The sequence below is a fragment of the Urocitellus parryii genome, chromosome 1 (genome assembly GCF_045843805.1).
Source record: "Urocitellus parryii isolate mUroPar1 chromosome 1, mUroPar1.hap1, whole genome shotgun sequence".
Lineage (NCBI taxonomy): Eukaryota > Metazoa > Chordata > Mammalia > Rodentia > Sciuridae > Urocitellus > Urocitellus parryii.
The window spans coordinates 278063239-278080815 of record NC_135531.1 but is presented as its reverse complement, the minus strand read 5'-3'; the positions used below and the strand labels follow the sequence as shown (position 1 = coordinate 278080815).

The 17577-nt window shown below is 39.5% G+C and overlaps 1 protein-coding gene and 1 pseudogene across 2 annotated transcripts in view; both read right to left on the bottom strand.

Moving 5' to 3' along the window:
- The window catches only part of LOC113187913 (UDP-glucuronosyltransferase 1A6), a 112623-nt gene that overhangs the window by 88416 nt on the left and 6630 nt on the right, over window positions 1-17577 (bottom strand). The window contains exon 1 of one of the 2 annotated variants that reach the window (XM_077791170.1): window positions 6019-6957. The exons of the other annotated variant lie outside the window; for it this stretch is intronic. Within the exon in view, the coding sequence (XP_077647296.1) occupies window positions 6019-6873 (855 nt within the window). The 5' untranslated portion in view covers window positions 6874-6957. Of the gene's footprint in view, window positions 1-6018; window positions 6958-17577 lie in introns of those variants that run through there. 2 annotated transcript variants of the gene reach the window in all.
- LOC144255321 (UDP-glucuronosyltransferase 1A8 pseudogene) lies at window positions 14037-14942 on the bottom strand (annotated as a pseudogene).

Below are 17577 nucleotides of genomic sequence, written 5' to 3'. Positions count from 1 at the left end.
CAGTCCTCCCCCTCTCTGGTTCTCCTTCCTCTACTCTACTAGACTTCCTTTCACTCACATATTTATTTATTTATATTTGATGGGTTCTTTTTATTATCCTATCCTTCCCTCTCCCTTTCCTTTATTTTACTCTAACTTCCACATATGAGAGGAAACTTTTGACCTTTGAGTTTCTGAGTTTGGCTTATTTCACTCAGGATGATATTCTCCATTTCCATCCATTTAACAGCAAATGCCATAATTTCATTTATTTTAATGGCTGAATAGGATATATATATACATATACATATATATGTACCACAATTTCTTGATTCCATAATTTAGCTACTGTAAATTGTGCTGCTATAAATATTGAGGTGGCTATATTGATGTAGTATACTGATTTTAGATCTCTGGGGAAAATACCAAGGAGCATGGCAAGCTGCATCATATGGTGGCTCCATCCCTAATTTTTTGAGGAATCTCCATACTGCTTTCCAGAGTGGTTAAACTAGTCTGTAGTGCCACCAACAATGTGCAAGTGTACCTTTTACCCTACATCCTCACCAGCATTTATTGTTATTCATATTCTTGATCATATGATCATCTATTTTAAATAATTTCCCCTTGATATGTCCAATGCTATGGATAGTCCACTGCCCAAGCTTGCCAGAGCATTCTGATGAAATGCCTTGTTCTTTCTCACATGCTTTTAAGTCCTAGCCAGGGATTTAAGCCTCTGCTAAAAGCTCACCACAATCATCAAAGGACTGTCATTCAAGAATCTATGTATTGTCATCCACACTCTACTGGGTGCCCCTTGAGTCATGGGATATGACTTAATGTTTTCACACTCTTCTAAAGGATCCACACTATGGCTTATACATAGTATAATACACACAGTACACAGGGAATATTTGTTGCATCAGACCCAATCACTTTGTGGAAGTTTCCAGATACCTTCATGAGTGAACCTGGTGGTCCTTTTCAGAGAACACCCTGAAAAGCATTTAGAGAGGAATTCTACAGCCAACCTAGGTCTATCGTCCTAGTTAGAACATATGATGGCTTCTTCCAGGACCGTAACTGTTCTTCGACATTTGTTTCATCAGCCATTACCTTTGTCACTTGGGCACTTTCAGATGATTGTCCTTGAGAAATAAAAATGATTAGAGTGATGTCTGCAAGAAGGAAATTTAGGACAACTCAGGCGCCCCTCCCCCTTGAAGAATGTTCACCCTGTATCTACCCACTGTCTAGAACAGCCTTTTGTAAACCCCAGAACTTAGAAAGAAGCCTGAAACATGTTTATGGTCCACAGAACTTAATAAAGTCCAAATTAGAAGGGTAAAAAAAGAATGTTTTCACTCCAATTGTGCTACCCCACTGCCTACCCCAAATTGGCACATCACCAGTTGTGAAGGATTTTCTTGGGGAAAAGAGAAAGACAGTCATCCAGCTATCCTAACACTGCAAGAAGCTTCCCAAGAAGCCCATTTTTGTCTCTTCTCACAGAGAACATGGAAAGGTATGTCTTGTTGGGGCTGCAATCAAGTCAGATTCCAGAGAGACTAACTAAAGCGATTTCTACAGACCAAAAAGAAGATGATTTCGCTCAAATCCATAACAGCTAATATCCAGAACTCCAGTTTAGCTATCCTTACATCTGCAACAATGGTTCTCCCACACCTGGAGGCTAATGAATAATGAGCACCACTGAGGCCTATTTCAAATGTAAAAACCTTGAGGCTTACTTGTGGGAATACCTTCAAACCCATACAAAAATAGAAGAATTTCCAGTATTACTGAAAACCAAATGAGACTTCGGAATTACAGCTACCATCATCACAGCTGTTGCTGTTTCTGCTGCTGCTGCAGCAGCTTCTGCAATAGCTATCACACAAACTGTATAAACTGCTGCATCAATGAATAATGTAACTCAACAAGTAGCACAAGCTTTACAAATACAAAACATTATTAATGATCATCTTAAAAATGGAATTCTGATGCTCAACCAAAGAGTGGATTTACTTTAAGAAGAAATAGACATATTAATAGATTCCTCTGCTTTAAGCTGCTTACAGAACTTGCCTGGACTGTGTATCACTTATATGCATCATGAGCTAATCTATTGATACAACAAATTGTAATAGTACCAGGGTATCTTTGCTGACAGTGTCATTGGTGGTACAATTTTTCCAAGGGCTTTTCACTTGGAGCCATCAATGGCTTGGTATTGTGGCATTTTGTATTCTCCTCCTTCTGCTTGTGGCAGGTTGTTTATGGTGTTTGTATAGATTACACAGATCCACAAGTATGGCTAAATATATTGGGCCGGTAGTCAAAGACGAGTAAGATCCAATTACAATGGTACCAACCTAAGCCAGGAGGCTGACGATTTGAGGTCAGACCATCCAATGACAGGTAAGGACCATATGTAGTATTGGACAACCTAAAACAGGCACAGTCCCTAAACCACATACTTGTTGTTTAATAAAACAAAAGTGGGGAGATGTTGGGAGCCGCAATCAAGTCAAGATGGTGCCTGGCAGTTTGCCAGGAGGAGTGGTTTGTGAGGCAATGCCACTGAGCCATTAAGATGGTGGGGATTCCTTATTGGCTGACTGCTGTATCTGGATGATGCTAATTGAGTCAAGCTGTGTGTAATAAGTTAGGTATATATACCTCTGCTGTCTCCAATAAAGCAGTTCCCCCTTCAACCTTCAAGTTGCTTGTCACCTCCCGGTTATTTTGTCCAGCCAGACTGCGGCAATGTCTAATCTACTTGTGGTCAGGTAGAAACAAAAAAGGAGGCAGAGGTCATAGGGCTCAGAAAAGATCTTGGTGGTACCACAGTTGCTGCCTGTTGCAGCACTTGATCAGAGGTATCTGACAATCCCACAGAATACTCACAAAGTTGAGCTCCTTACCTTCTGAAGCATGAAGGAAAATCATCCTACCTTGAGTCCCTAACCTGGGTGTCCCAGCCCAACCACAGAGTTGTCCAATGAACCTCCAGGGAAGGAAGTTATCCTCCTCAACCCATTCCAAATAACCCATCAGTAGGCTGAAAAGATTCTCACTAAACCCCTAAAAATATGTCAAGAGAATCTGATTCTGCTATAAGGTCTTTTGAACATGGAAGATGGTACAATAGCCAATAGAAATGAATAATCCATCCATAAAAAACTGAAGTGAGACATCAGGTATGGAACATTTATTACTATGTACATACCAATATTATTAATTCTTGTATTGGTCAGGATTTTACAAGTCTCAATGATTGAATCCCAATTTAAACTGCCTAGACATGCTGTTTCATTACACAGTGTTTGGAAATATATGCTCCAATAAACAAAATAAGTCATTCTTTGGTTTGAATCCTAAAGATCTAGTGTTAATGGCTTGGCCCCCATGGTGATGCTCTTGGGAGGTGATAGAACCTTAGAGCAGTGGGGGAGCTCAAGGGAGGTCCTTAGGTCATTGGGGTGTGTACTTGAAGGGCATTGTGGAATGCCAGCCCCTTCATATCTTGCTCTTTGCATCCAGGCTCCTGAGGTGCATAGTTTACCCCACAAAGACTTCCACAATGTACCACTCAAACCAGAGATACAAAGTGATGGGACCACTCAATGTGAGACTGAAAACTTTAGACCCAGTAGCCAAAAACAAATCTTTTCTCTAAATAGGTTAATTGCCTTGGGTATTTCATAACAGTAACATGAAGCTGACTAACACAAGTAGTACAAAAATCATGGAACAAATTACTTGCAGAGGCAGAATCTCAAGAAATCATAAGAGAAATTAGAAATATGAGTACATACAACATAAATGAAGAAAATCCAAAGATGCACTTTACCAACAAACACTACAAAAATGGAAATAGAAATTGCCTGGGGAAAAATGTTTCAAAGATAGCAAAATGCCTGGGAATATATTTTAAGAAAAATGCTTACATAAATAATATGACTTTTTACCAAGGGGGCATTAAAGAATATATGTGAATAAATTAAATGTATTACATTATCCTAAACAAGAGGACAAAAGCAAAAAGCAAAGCATGTCAATCACTTTTTAACCAGAAGAATATTTAATGTAATATTAAGAGAGTCCCTAATGGTTTGTTTTTATTTCTTAGAATGAAACAAAATAATTTTCAATTATATGAAGGAGAATACATTATGAGAAATTCAGAAATAAAAATAATAACTATAAGGATTGACTTACAGATATTAAAACTTACTAAAAAGTTACTTAATCAAAACATGGTATCACAGCATGGATGGGTAAATAAGTTGGTAGGACAAAACAGAGTTCAGAAGCAGATACAAAGAACATAGAAAATTGAAACTTGATAAAGATAAATTTCAATTCCATAGATAAAGAATGGAATTATTCTAAAAGTTGCGGGACAATGGACTATACTTTGAGAAAATAATTAAAATTAGAACCTTATTGTGTATAAATTAAAGATCTCACTAAAAATAATGTCATCGGTATTGGAGGACTTTATTGTTTATATATGCTAGACCTGAAAGATGTAAGCAATTTGAAATTCAGAAACCAGTAAATGGAAGTTAAATAATTTAACTACTTAATGGGAAAACACTGGGGTCTGGGGCTGTAGCTCAGTGGCAGAGCACTTGCCTAACACTTGTGAGGCACTGGGTTTGATCCTTAGCACCACATGATAATAATCAAATAAAATAAAGGCATGTTGTCCATTTACAACTTAAAAAAAAAGTTTTTAAGTAAAAATACTGTGTGACAAAGATGAAAAAACAGCCAATGAAAAGTTATTTGCACTCTACATATTTAAAAAGGTTAAGTGTTGATATTCCTAATAGAAAAGAACTTTATAGGAATTCATTATAAAAAAGCAAAAGGCCCTGTTTAAAAGTATTAACAAATGTGAATATGTAATTTACAAATGAGGATATGCAAATGGCCAATATATCTATGAAAATAGAATGTAAAAAGTGCAGGAGATACACATAGTATTTTTCCCAGAAAATTACCACATTTTAAAATTATAAATTTGTTAAAGTTAACAAATTTTTAAAGTTTGACATCTGATGCTAGAAAAGTATGGCAAAACTATAACCACAATGTGGGTATACACATGTGACATATGCATACCATCAAACTCAGCAACTCTATGCCTACGATGCTGGCCTCCTGAGATAAAAGCAAAAACAAGGAAATATTTGAAGGCAAAGAAAATATTTTAAATGCTTACAAAACTTCTGTTCATAAAGTCAAAAGGAGAAAAGGCTTCATTATCTATCACCATTGGTTGGGTAAAGTAAGAAAGATACAAAGTAAAGATTTTAATGCTATCAACAAATGAAAACGTTACATCCATACACACTGGCTGCTGAACATGTCAAATAACTGTTGGCAAATGAAAAATGCAAGCTCAAGTACACGATGTCAAGTCTATTATTGCACACTATTTTTTAAAAGTAGATATAAATTTTGTATTAGAGATCTTCATGTACATGAAAATTATCAAGAAATTGAGAAGATGCAGAAAAGTACTGGAGGACTTTTCTTTATTTTATTTCTAAAATATTTTTTTTTAGTTGTAGTTGGACACAAAACCTTTATTTTATTTATTTATTTTTATGTTGTGCTGAGGATCGAACCCAGGGCCTTGCACATGCTAGGTGAGCGCTCTACCGCTGAGCCCCAGCCCCAGCCCAAGAGCACTTTTCTATAGGAGGAAATATAGTATTAAATAAAGGAATGTTTTGCCAGTGTAGGTATATATTAAAATGTGACCTGAAAAAAATAGAAAAAAATACGACCATAATATTATATACAATTATATCAATTGCATATATGCATGGATCAATGAGGTTAGAATTCTAATGTTTGCAAACCTATAGTTAAATAAATTAAAAAAAATAATTCATGAAACCAGAAAGAGACACCAAGTATGACACATGTAAATAACAAGTCACTGTTGAGAAAAGTTTCTCTTTTTAACATTCAAGGCCAAATGGTTCTCAGTGTGCTAAAGAAGAGACAACATACCTTGGATAGTGGCTTCCTCTGGTGGCAGTTGATTCCGCCAATGAAGACCATGTTGGGCATCACAGGTCTGGGATAGTCCAAAACAAAGTCAGTTCTTAACAACCAAATGGATATTTGGCTGAAGAGCTCACCTATTGTGACAGGGGTTTGGAGAATTTCAGAGGCAACTTCCAAGGCAGTTTGGAAAAAATAAGGACAAAATAAATGCTCTTCCAAGTAGATTAGATGGTTCCTTACTCTCTCCATGAAACTCAAAGCATCTGAGGACATCAAGAAAAATCTAGGAACAAAAGACAGAGGACTGGGGCACTGTGCACCATCTTCAAGAAAATGGCAAAACATTACCCTGGCGAAGACCACGGATGGAAGTGAAAAGTACTTGGCAACAACTAGGCCACACACATCAAAAGGATCCAAAAACACTGCATCAAAAGAGCTCTCCTGTAAGTATTCCACTAGCTTCTTGTCATTAAACAAACTCCTACACCGTGAAAAAGTGATGTCAAAAAATGCTTTGGATGAACCCATTGCTGCACTATACATACTTTGTTCTGGAGTTTTCCATTGAGTGTCAACAAAAAAGTTGAATCCTTGGTCCAAGTCCTCCAGAGTGTAAGAAGTTGAATAAGTCTTCACCGTAAAATTCAGTGACTGTCCCAGTTGCCAACTCACCTCTGGCATGACAACAACCACCTCATGTCCTCTGTGGACGAGTTTCTCCACCACTGACCGCAGGGTAAACCAGTGGCTGCCATCCATGGGCACCACCAGCAGCTTGCCTGCCTGGGCAGAGCCAGATGCCAGCAGCAGACACACACACAGAGGAAGGGTGGCAGGCAAAAGAGCAGGAGCCATGGGATAGCTGAGCCCCCAACAATCCAGCTGCTTGGACACAAAGCTCACAGAATATAGCAGGCAGAAAAAGTGCAGACACTTAAATACCACAGCACTTAGTGTGTATTCATGAATTAGTAAAAATGTATTATGCCCACTGCCAATGATTTACTCAGAAGAGCCTTGATTAATGAATAACAACTGTTGAAATACCAGGCTTGTATGTTTTCCAGGTTTAGAATAGCTTCTGATCTTTGTCTCATAGGAACATGTGCCCTGTAACACAATATGACTTTAGTCACAGAATGACTAAGCAATGGGTAGGGACTTGGTCATCTGTAAGGATTAAAAGGCAAATCTTAACAAACATTGCATTTTGGAATTTGTCTAAAAGTAAAATTTGGAGACTCTTTGTTGAGAATGTGTTAGGGTCGGTAAACAAGTCAGGATGGCGCCTGGCATTTTGCCAGAGGGAGTGGTTTGTGAAGTAACTCCAGCGAGCCATTAAGTGTGGAGATTCCTTATTGGTTGACTGCTGTATCTAGTTTATGTTAATTAAGATAAGCTGTGTGGAATGTATATATACCCCTCCGGTCCTACAATAAATGGCTCCCACTCCTGCTGTATCAATGTACACAAGTTGTTCGTCACCCCCCGATTGTTTTGCTGCAGCCGGACTGCGGCAAGAATGAAGTGGGGAGATCCAGCTTCACAGGAACTTCTGGAAGGGTCTTAGTCCCGACCTGCTCCCTAACAGTGAAATTGTGGTTCATCACTGATTATATCTCACTTTCTCTTGACCTCCAGAGCAGTAGGTCATCACCTAGTCAATGCTTGCCTCAGTATCATGCTGAATGCCTTTGATTTTCCATATGATTTCATGACCTAGCCAGAGATTTAGAGTTCTGTTGTGGGCCATGACCTGTGGAATCTCCTTCAGGGATCATTAGATTAAGTGCTTCTCTCCCAAACTCTAGTGAGCATTATTTGTGCTCACAGCACATATATTCTTCATGTTCTCAACCTCCTTCCACAGGATCCACACCATGTCCTCCACAGAGAGAATACATAGGGTCAGTTTGTTCCACTGGACTCAACTACATTAGGCAGGTTTACATACATTCACAGGTGAGCACAGTGGCATTTCTCCAGTAATACCACAAAGAGAGTCAAGAGAGGGATTCCACCACCAACCTAGGGGCATCACCCTTCTAAGGAACACACAGTGGTTCCGTCAAGACCCTAAATTTCACTAGACACTGGCTGCATCACCGTTTCCCTGGGCAACTGGGGCATTCACACATCATTATCTTTTAGAAATCAGAAGGAGGAGAGTGACAACAGCAAAACGTGTGATCTGGAGTCTCAGAACCCACCTCCACACAGAAAGCTCAGTGAACAATCATCCTCAGACCAGGACATCTTTTGGCACTCCAACACTTGGGCATAAGCCTGAGGCCACCCAACCAGTCTGCAGAACTGAGTCACACTTGGCTTGGAAGGGGAGGAAGAAGGTCTCACTCTGACAACGCCAACCCTCCTCCTTCCCCAGACATCCACACCACCACACAGGATGCTTTCCCTGGAACATGGCTCCACAGAAGGAAAGGAGACATTCAGCCATCACCCAGCACCCTAGCATTCCATGATCCCTCCAGGACCCCACTTCACTATCACCTCAAAGGCAACCCTGGTGGAAATGGCAGTGAGGAGGCGGTGATCATGGTGACCAGCGTGTGCACCTTGCTGGACCTTCAGTGTTGCTGTCAGCTAAGATGCTTGAACACAGATACAGGCGAACCTCAGACCAGCAGAGCTGGTTGCCATAAAAAGCCCAAGGGGAAGTTCAACCTAGCTTCGGTCCTAGATGGTTTCTTTCCTGCCCAGCTCAATGCCCACCACATTCACCTCACCAACACAGGGATGGTCCCACTTTCTGGATTCCAAATTGTCAAAGGGATTACAATGCCTTCAATTAGAAAGTCAAACAGTATCTCTAATCAGCAAAAAATCAGGGCCAATGACAGACCTCTCCTGGAGAGATTCCCATCTCTGTGCATTTAAGACAAGTGTGGATTTAGGCCTGCTACACCTCCAATATTCATCCAGCCACAAGGTACCCAAGGCTCCACTCTCAAACAGAAGCATTCCTGAATTGTGCATGAGCATAGCCTCAGGCCATACCTTTCCTATGAAAGGACTCTGAATAACCTCAGAACCCAGCCTGTACCCTCTGCCCAACAGCAGACCCCAAAGACTAGAATGGCCACCCGGGTTATATATCATATAATCCTCCTCTCCAGAAGCCACTGCAATTCTCAGCCAGAAGCCCCACTTTGTAGCACAGTCCAGATAATTGCTTCGAAAGAGTGGAGCTCAGCAAGGACCACCCCTGCTGTCAGAACAAAGGCTTGTGGCTCACATGACTGAAGATTGATCAACAGGCCTGCCCGCCTATTGTGGTAACTAGCTCATCCTCTAGAGTCACAGCATAGAGAGCCAGAATAACATGACCACAGCCATCTTCATTCATACCCTGGCCTGATGAATAAACCTAGCCATTCCTGCACAGTTACACTGCATACCACAGAAAAACAAAACCACTATGCTGTCACTGGAGTGGGTCATGCAAGACCATAACATTGCCAGAGCCAGGAACGTGCCTGGCATCTTTCATTCTAGCTCAATAAAACCTAATGCATTCTTGCTTGGGTGAAGGCCACCTTGGTTGTAACCACCACTATATAAATCCACTCCCTGGGAATGAAGTTGCAGGGATCTACTGGTCTATCGCTTCCCTTGACCAAGAATTTGTCCACAATTCCCATTATTCCCCAAATCTTCAATTCTGATTTTCTATGAAACTTGTTGGTCTCTTGACATCTTCTGCTTATGGCTGAGATTTCTTTTCTTTTTTAAGAATTAAAAAAATTTTAGTTGTAGTTGGACACAATACATTTTTTATTTTTTATTTTTATGTGGTGCTGAGGATCAAACTAAGTGCCTTCCACATGCTAGGCGAGCGCTCTACTGCTGAGTCACAGCCCTAACCCCATGGCTAATAGTTCTTTATGTAGGATACCCTTAGAACACCCAGGATAGACTAATCAGTAAATAAAGAGTTATGCCTCAAGAGAACCAGTGGATGTCAGAGCAGGCAGTTGTACCCTGAAATGCACACACACCAATGGGAAATAAAAAATATTTAAGTAAATGAATCATGATAACTCCCAAAAAACTAATAAAGTTGCAATCATTGATTCTAAAGAAATGAAATACTAGATCATGGCTGAAAAAGAATTCAGAATAATGTTCAGAAAAGTCAGCAAACTACAAAGTCACATGGGTAGAACTTTTTGGAAAATTCGGGAAACACATAAATAAAATAAGAAGCAGCAAAAATTTAACGTTTAAAAGCAAACAGAATTCCAACAAGATGTCCTACACAATGAAAACTAAGAGAAAGTAGAGATAGCTATAAGTTTATCAAGCAAAATTGACTTTAAGCGAGTAACTGTACAGGAGACTCAAGATGGCAGAACGGTGAGGCCAGCACTAGTTTGCTCCTCTACAGAAGTGCAATTAACAGACATCCCTCTGCATGGAGGAATTAGAGGTCTTCTATGATGCCAGACTCTTGATATCACCATTATTGCCAGAGAGACTTGACACCATGTTCCCAAACACAGCTAACAAGGATTCAGGAACATACATACAAATTCCCACTATCATCAATGTTTCCTTCTCACAAAATCTATGCTGCTAAGACTATGACACCTATTCTTCAGCAATACAAATACTGAATGCTTTCCCAAGGGACATCTGCCAATTTTAAACACATACTCTATAGCTCTATGGATGGAAATTTTTAGTTATACCTGTGCCCTACCCAGGCTCTTAACCAAAGGGCCCTCTGAGATCTTAATTCTTCTTTGAGAATTGTGCTTACTGTACATTTATATTTATAAATGTATATAGTCACCCAATCTATTAAAGTTTGAATCCATATGTATCCTTTAATATATATACATATATAATAAAATATTTTATTTTTAAAATATGAATGTTATATAAAAAACCAAACATATTTGAAACTGTATATGGTTCCATGTATTATAGGCATTCCTAAATGATGGTGACAGAAAATCATATACAGATTCTGACTCCTAAAACCCTCTAGGTGAGCCACCCTGACCTCACTGTGGGTTCAGGAAAGTGCAGGGCCCCACCCCAGGGCAGAGGGCAAGAGCACAGGCAGTGCCTCCTGGTGATTGGCACAGTGCTCATAGAGGGTAAAAGGGAGAAAAGCCTGTTGAATGACTCAGCTTTTTAAGATCCTGCAACATGTATCTCCTTGCTTGGTCTCCCCGAGAGCTGAAACATATACCTAGCTTTAACATGCCTGAAGGCACAGTCCCCCAGGCTTTTAGAATGAGCATGAGGTCATGTATCCACAGGTGAAGAGAAGAACCTCTCCAACACCTAGCAGCCTGGGAGAGAATAGGATTATGCCTCAGAGTATACTGATCAGGCCAGAAGACAGAGCTACAGGTAAAAAGGCATAGTCCATCCTTAAGATGCTGAGATAGTGTATGAATTGTTCCTCACGAATTTAGCCACCATGCATTTTCCAAGAACATTAGTTTTGTATTTGTCAAGATTATATCAGTTGCAAGTGACTGCATACAATTTTAACTTGCCTGGACCAATAATATACTCATGTGTTTCAGTAAAGCAAAATAAGTGGTGAAAATACCAGCAGGGGAATGATTTGCAGATCCTGTTCCATACCAAATCAATCTTACAAACTAAGAAAAAATATAGGAATATAATTAGATATTAAGTAAATGCACAAAACTGCCCTTTAATTACCAATAAGCAGTTCAAAATAAATAAAAATAGCACTGTGCACAAATAATAAAATGCCTAGAAATATACGTTAAGAAAGAGACAAAAATGCTTATGCAACTAAAATGAAATTTTTTTACTGATGGACATTTAAAATATCTATAGAGTAATACAAGGATACCAAGAGGAGGAAGGGAGGGAGGGAGAGGAAACGAACTGGGGAATTAAATGAACAAATTATGTTTTGAGCATGTGTGACTATGTAACAATAAAGCCGACTGTTCTATATAGTTATAATATAACATTTTGAAAAGTCACCTCAAAAATAAATTCAAAGTAGGCAGATTCTAATATAAGCCAATCCAATGAAACAATTTTGTGTTACCAGATACATATTCTTCCAGATGACTGGACAATGATGATTAATGAAAGTAATTAAATATTAACACCTAATTGTATCTCAAAACAAAAAACCTCTGAATGAGTAAAAAGGATACATCTTCCTGAAAAGCAAGGAAAAAAAGGTGCCAATGTTCTCAAATTAATGAAAACATTTAATTTAACCTTAACACAAATAGTTTGTTTTTATTTTTTGTACCTTGACAAAACAATTTAACCTTTTATGAAGCAGCATACATAAGGACAATCACCTAGGAAATTTAGAAACACAGAGAGTGAGCCACACTTATTTGAGCTTACCACACAGCAACTTACTGAGAACACAGTAGTGCCGAATAAACAGATAAGTCAGTGGGGAAAAAACTCAGAGTGCCCATACAAATGCAAAGAGCATAGAAAATAAAAACATATATATATATATGCAGTTCAGTGCAATGGATGAAGAATGGAATAAGGATCAAAAGGAGTTGGGACATCAGGCTATCAGTTGACAAAACTAATAAAATTAGATGTTTGCACTGTGAATTTAAAGGCAAAAAGAAAAAAATAGCAATACTGGAAGAGTTGAAAAAATAAAACATGATGTGGAAAAATGGTTCTACATTTCAGGTCAGGAAAGACATAAACGAGTTGGGATCCAGATCTCTTAAAGAAAACCTTTACAATTTAACTCCCCAAAATTGAAAATCCTCCATGGCAAAAGATGAAGAACAGCTCCTGAAAATTTATTCATAGCACATATTTTAAAGTGGGATTAATATTCACATAGAAGATTTTAAAAACTAGTTGTAAAAAGACAGACACATTAAAAATGACCAACAAATGTGAGCATGAAACTATGAAGAAATGCAAATGCTCAACATATCTGTGGAAAGAGGAAGCAAAAACCAAAGCAGTTACACTCAATGTTTTGCCCAGAAATTTGATAAAACTTAAAAGTTGCAATATCTGGAGCTGGAGAGGGCATGTAAAGCAACAGCTCTCATACACTGCTGATCAAAGAGGGGAGTTCCTTAGGACTCGAAAGTTATTTAAACATAACATGAGATAGCATCTAACCAGCAGCTCTACTCCTAGGATGTTCCTCGGATATAAGGAAAACAGCAAGAATAGGGAAACACAAGAGCTGGCAGAAAATATTCTAGAAGAGTTCAAAAAATAAAACATGATGTGGAAGAAAAAATAAAGGAATGTGTTTTACACATTTATAGTGTGGTTTACAGTCTTGTTCAAAGATGTGGAAAAAGTTTAAATATCTATCACTATTGGTTGATTCAAAAGAAAAACTGTTTAAAGTTTCAATGCAATTACTAAATGAACACATTATAAGTATTAGATTGTGAGCATGACTACAATACATTGCCAAGTGAAATACAAAGAAAAGAACACATGTACACTTTATTATTAGATATTACTTATTTATATTTTAAAACCTTTATTTTTATTTATCCATTTTATGCTTAGGATTGAACACAGCACCTCGCACGTGCTAGGCGAGCACTCTACTTAGGATCTAACACAGCATCTTGCACATGCTAGGAGAGCACTCGACTGCTGAGCCACAACTGCAGCTCTATTATTAGATATTACTTAGTAAAATATGTGTAAGGTATGCTTTACATACATGAATACATATAAAATAATTTCAAAAAAAGAAAAGTATGCATAAAAAATGCTCAGAACATTTTCCTATACAATTGGCAAAAAGGAATATCTTGCAGGTGTTTCTTGGGGTTTTCCTGTGGCAGACTTAGAGATTGAGCTTAGAAATGACACAAATCCCATTACTGATATGCACATAAATATCAATGAGGCCAGCTTTATAAAACTTGCTAACCCACAGTTAATGAATAGAAACAAAACATTTGTTAACCCAGGAAAAAATTCCAAATACAATGGATATTAATAAAGAATCACAGCTCAGGAAGGAATCTTTCTTAACACCCAAAGCCAGAGTTCCCTCCATGCGCTAAGGGAGACACACGTACCTTGGCCAGTGGCTTCCCCTGGTGGCAGTTGATTCCACCAACGAAGATCATGTTGGGCATCACAGGTCTGGGATAGTCCAAAACAAAGTCAGTTCGCAGCAACCAAATGGATACTTGGCTGAAGAGATCATATGGTGTGACAGGGGCTTGGAGAATTTCAGAGGCGCTTTCCAAGGTGGTTTTCAAGAAATATGGGCAAAACAAACGCTCCCCCAAGTGGTTTATAAGGTTCTCTACTCTCTGCTTAAAAGTCATGACATCTGAGAGCCTCATTAAAAATCTGGGAATGTAGGACAGAGGACCGGGGCACTGAGCACCTTCTTCAAGGTAATGGCAGAACACTCCCCTGGTGAAGACCACAGATGGGAGTGAAAAGTACTTGGCAATAATGAGACCACACACGTCAAAAGGATCCATAAACACTGCATCAAAAGAGCTCTCCTGTAAGTATTCTACTAACTTCTTGTCATTAAACAAACTCCTACAATGGGTAAAATGTAGTTCAAAAAAACCATTGTTTGAATCCAATAATGCAGACACTAAACTTTCATCTGATTTTTGCATTTGAGTCTCAGCAAAAACTTTAAACTCATGTTCCAAGTCCTCCAAAGTGTAAGAAGTTGAATATGTCTTCACTGTAAAATTCAGTGACTCTCCCAGTTGCCAACTCACCTCTGGCATGACAGCAACCACCTCATGTCCTCTGTGGACGAGTTTCTCCACCACTGACCGCATGGTAAACCAGTGGCTGCCATCCATGGGCACCACCAGCAGCTTGCCTGCCTGGGCAGAGCCAGATGCCAGCAGCAGACACACACACAGAGGAAGGGTGGCAGGCAAAAGAGCAGGAGCCATGGGATAGCTGAGCCCAGAATAATGCAGGTGCTTGGACACAAAGCTTAAGGGATACAGTAGGCGGAAGTACAAGCATTTTATGTACAGCAGTAATCCTGCATTTATCAATTCATAAAAATAATTATACACTGTCAATGATTCACTCAGATTAGCAATGACTAATGAGTGACCAATGTCGACATACCTGATGGGTATCCTTTCCAAGGAAGAATAGCCTATCATAATGTCAGGGGAGAATCACACCTCATACAGCAATGTGAGAATAGAAACACAATATAGAGCCATGACTTTGGACTTTACAACTCAAAAAGATGAAAGGAAAGTAAAATATGAATAGAGGCTGAATTGGGGTATTTTTCCAGAAGCAAAATTTGGTTTTATCTTCAGATTGCCAAAGGCTCTTTTCTCAGAAAGATATTGGCTACCCAGCTTCATAGGAAACACTGAAGGTCCTCAGTCCTCCTCAGTGGCAGGAGCTTTATTCACAAACAACACTGCCCTGGATCAACCTTTCTACACTTTCTGCTCTGTTTAACCCAGGTTTCCTGATCCATTTCCAAACCTTCTGAGGCCTCTAAAATGGTACAGTAGAATTCAGAGCACCATGGACCATGCCAGGGATTACTTTTATGCTTATGTTCAGGTGTCAGTGTAGAATTAACATTAGGTTTACCCCATGAGTTTGGATACATATATTTGTGTAAATGACTATATACACATAAACACACACACACACACAAAACACACACACATATATATTTGCCAATATGTAGGGTTAGGTTTAGGGTTTGGGTTAGAATTAGAATAGCGTTTTTATTATTTGTTTTTTAATTATAGGTGACAGTAGAACATAGTTTGACAAGCATACATACATGGAGTATAACGTCATTCCTGTGGTTGTACATGATGTGGAGCACACTGGTCATGTATTCATATATGAACATAGGAAAGTTACTTCTGATTCATTCTACTGTCTTTTCGATTCCCATTCTCATCCCCATTCCAGAGATTTGATCCTCTGTGGCTACCATCTATGGTAGCTCACTTTCCCTTGACACCTCCAGAGCAGTAGGTCATCACCTACTCAGTGCTGGCCTCACCATTATGCTGATGCCTCTGGCTTTCTGAATGATTTCATGTATGGCCAGAGATTCAGACCTCTGCCATGGGCCCACGACCCATGGCCCTCCCTCAGGGATCAGTGTGCTCGTGTCCCACACTCCACTGAGCACTCCTGTCGCACAGGACAGACATTCTTCATGTTCTCACCCTCCTCCCACAGGACCCACACCATGCCCTGCACAGAGAAAGAACACAAGCACAGTTAGTTGTACTGGACTCAACTGCACTGGGTAAAGAACATTCTATGGAAGGCCTTTGATGTCCTCCCATATAAAGAAAGCAAGCGCAGGCTCCATTTTCTTCTTTTTAGTGTGGAAGCTCCATCCATGTGATCGGCTAGCCCATCCTGCCCCAATTTTTAAAAATATTTCCTGTATTCTGTTGGGTTTTTTCATCACTCTATTTTCCTTAGCATATAGTACTCAGCCAGCCCATTCCACCGAAGGTAACCCCATTACCACCACCGGCGCACCACGTGGGCAGGGAAGAACTAAATATACAGCTGAAAGGTTTGATGCTGTTGCTGTCTCTGTGCCCAGAGACACACAGGTAACACAGCTGAGGTTTGAGTATCCACTATGCCTCCCAATACCTGCTGTAATCCAGAGCTAGAAGGCCCAGCAAGAAATCCCTCCATCTCAAATACCTTAAAAAAGAATAACTTCAGATTCCTTAATGCTAGTTTTTTTCTCATTTCACTAGTATTATCATCTGTTTTGATTTGATAGCACTCCCCTCACTATTTGATATTGCACTCCATAGTTCAAGTTTATGCATGCTTTTCTTTAATGTAATGTGCTACTTGGAAGTCTGTGTCATGCTCTCAGCATACACTGAAGATGAGAGAAGCTAATGAGCAGAAACACCAGCAATCTGCACATAAGCCTCTGATGCCAGGGTTCAGAGAGCTGCAGACAGGTAAGCACTAAGGCAAGGGGAGACTCCACCTGGGCTACCTGTTACCAAAGTATCACAGGAAAGAAAACAATTGAGGTGCTCCCTGGAAGGATCCTCAAGGTCTACCACATGTTTCTTCACCCATCTTAGAGACTGGACGGCTGTCACGAGCCACCCATGGGATGTGTGTGTGGAATATTGTGCAAAGTAGACAAATGAGGGGATAGGTCTGGGAACTCCCTGTCAGGGACTGATCACGTGATGCAGGTGAGCCTCCTCCTCTAGCTCCGCCTAAGACCCTGAACAGCACCTGAGATGGGTGTGACTTCCCAGATGTCAATCAGTCTGCTGACCACAAGACATCACAAAGAAAGACTCCATCCTGGAAACCTTATTCCTGCCTCTGATGTGTCAGATACTTTATATACAACCAGAGATATGAAGAATCATGCTGTATATGTGTGATAAGAATTGTAATGCATTCTATTGTCATTCTTTCTTTAATTATTGATTTTTTGTTTTTTTAAATAAATGACAGCAGAATGCATTTCAATTCTTATTACATGTATAAAGCACAGTTTTTCATACCTCTGGTTGTATATAAAGTATGTTGACA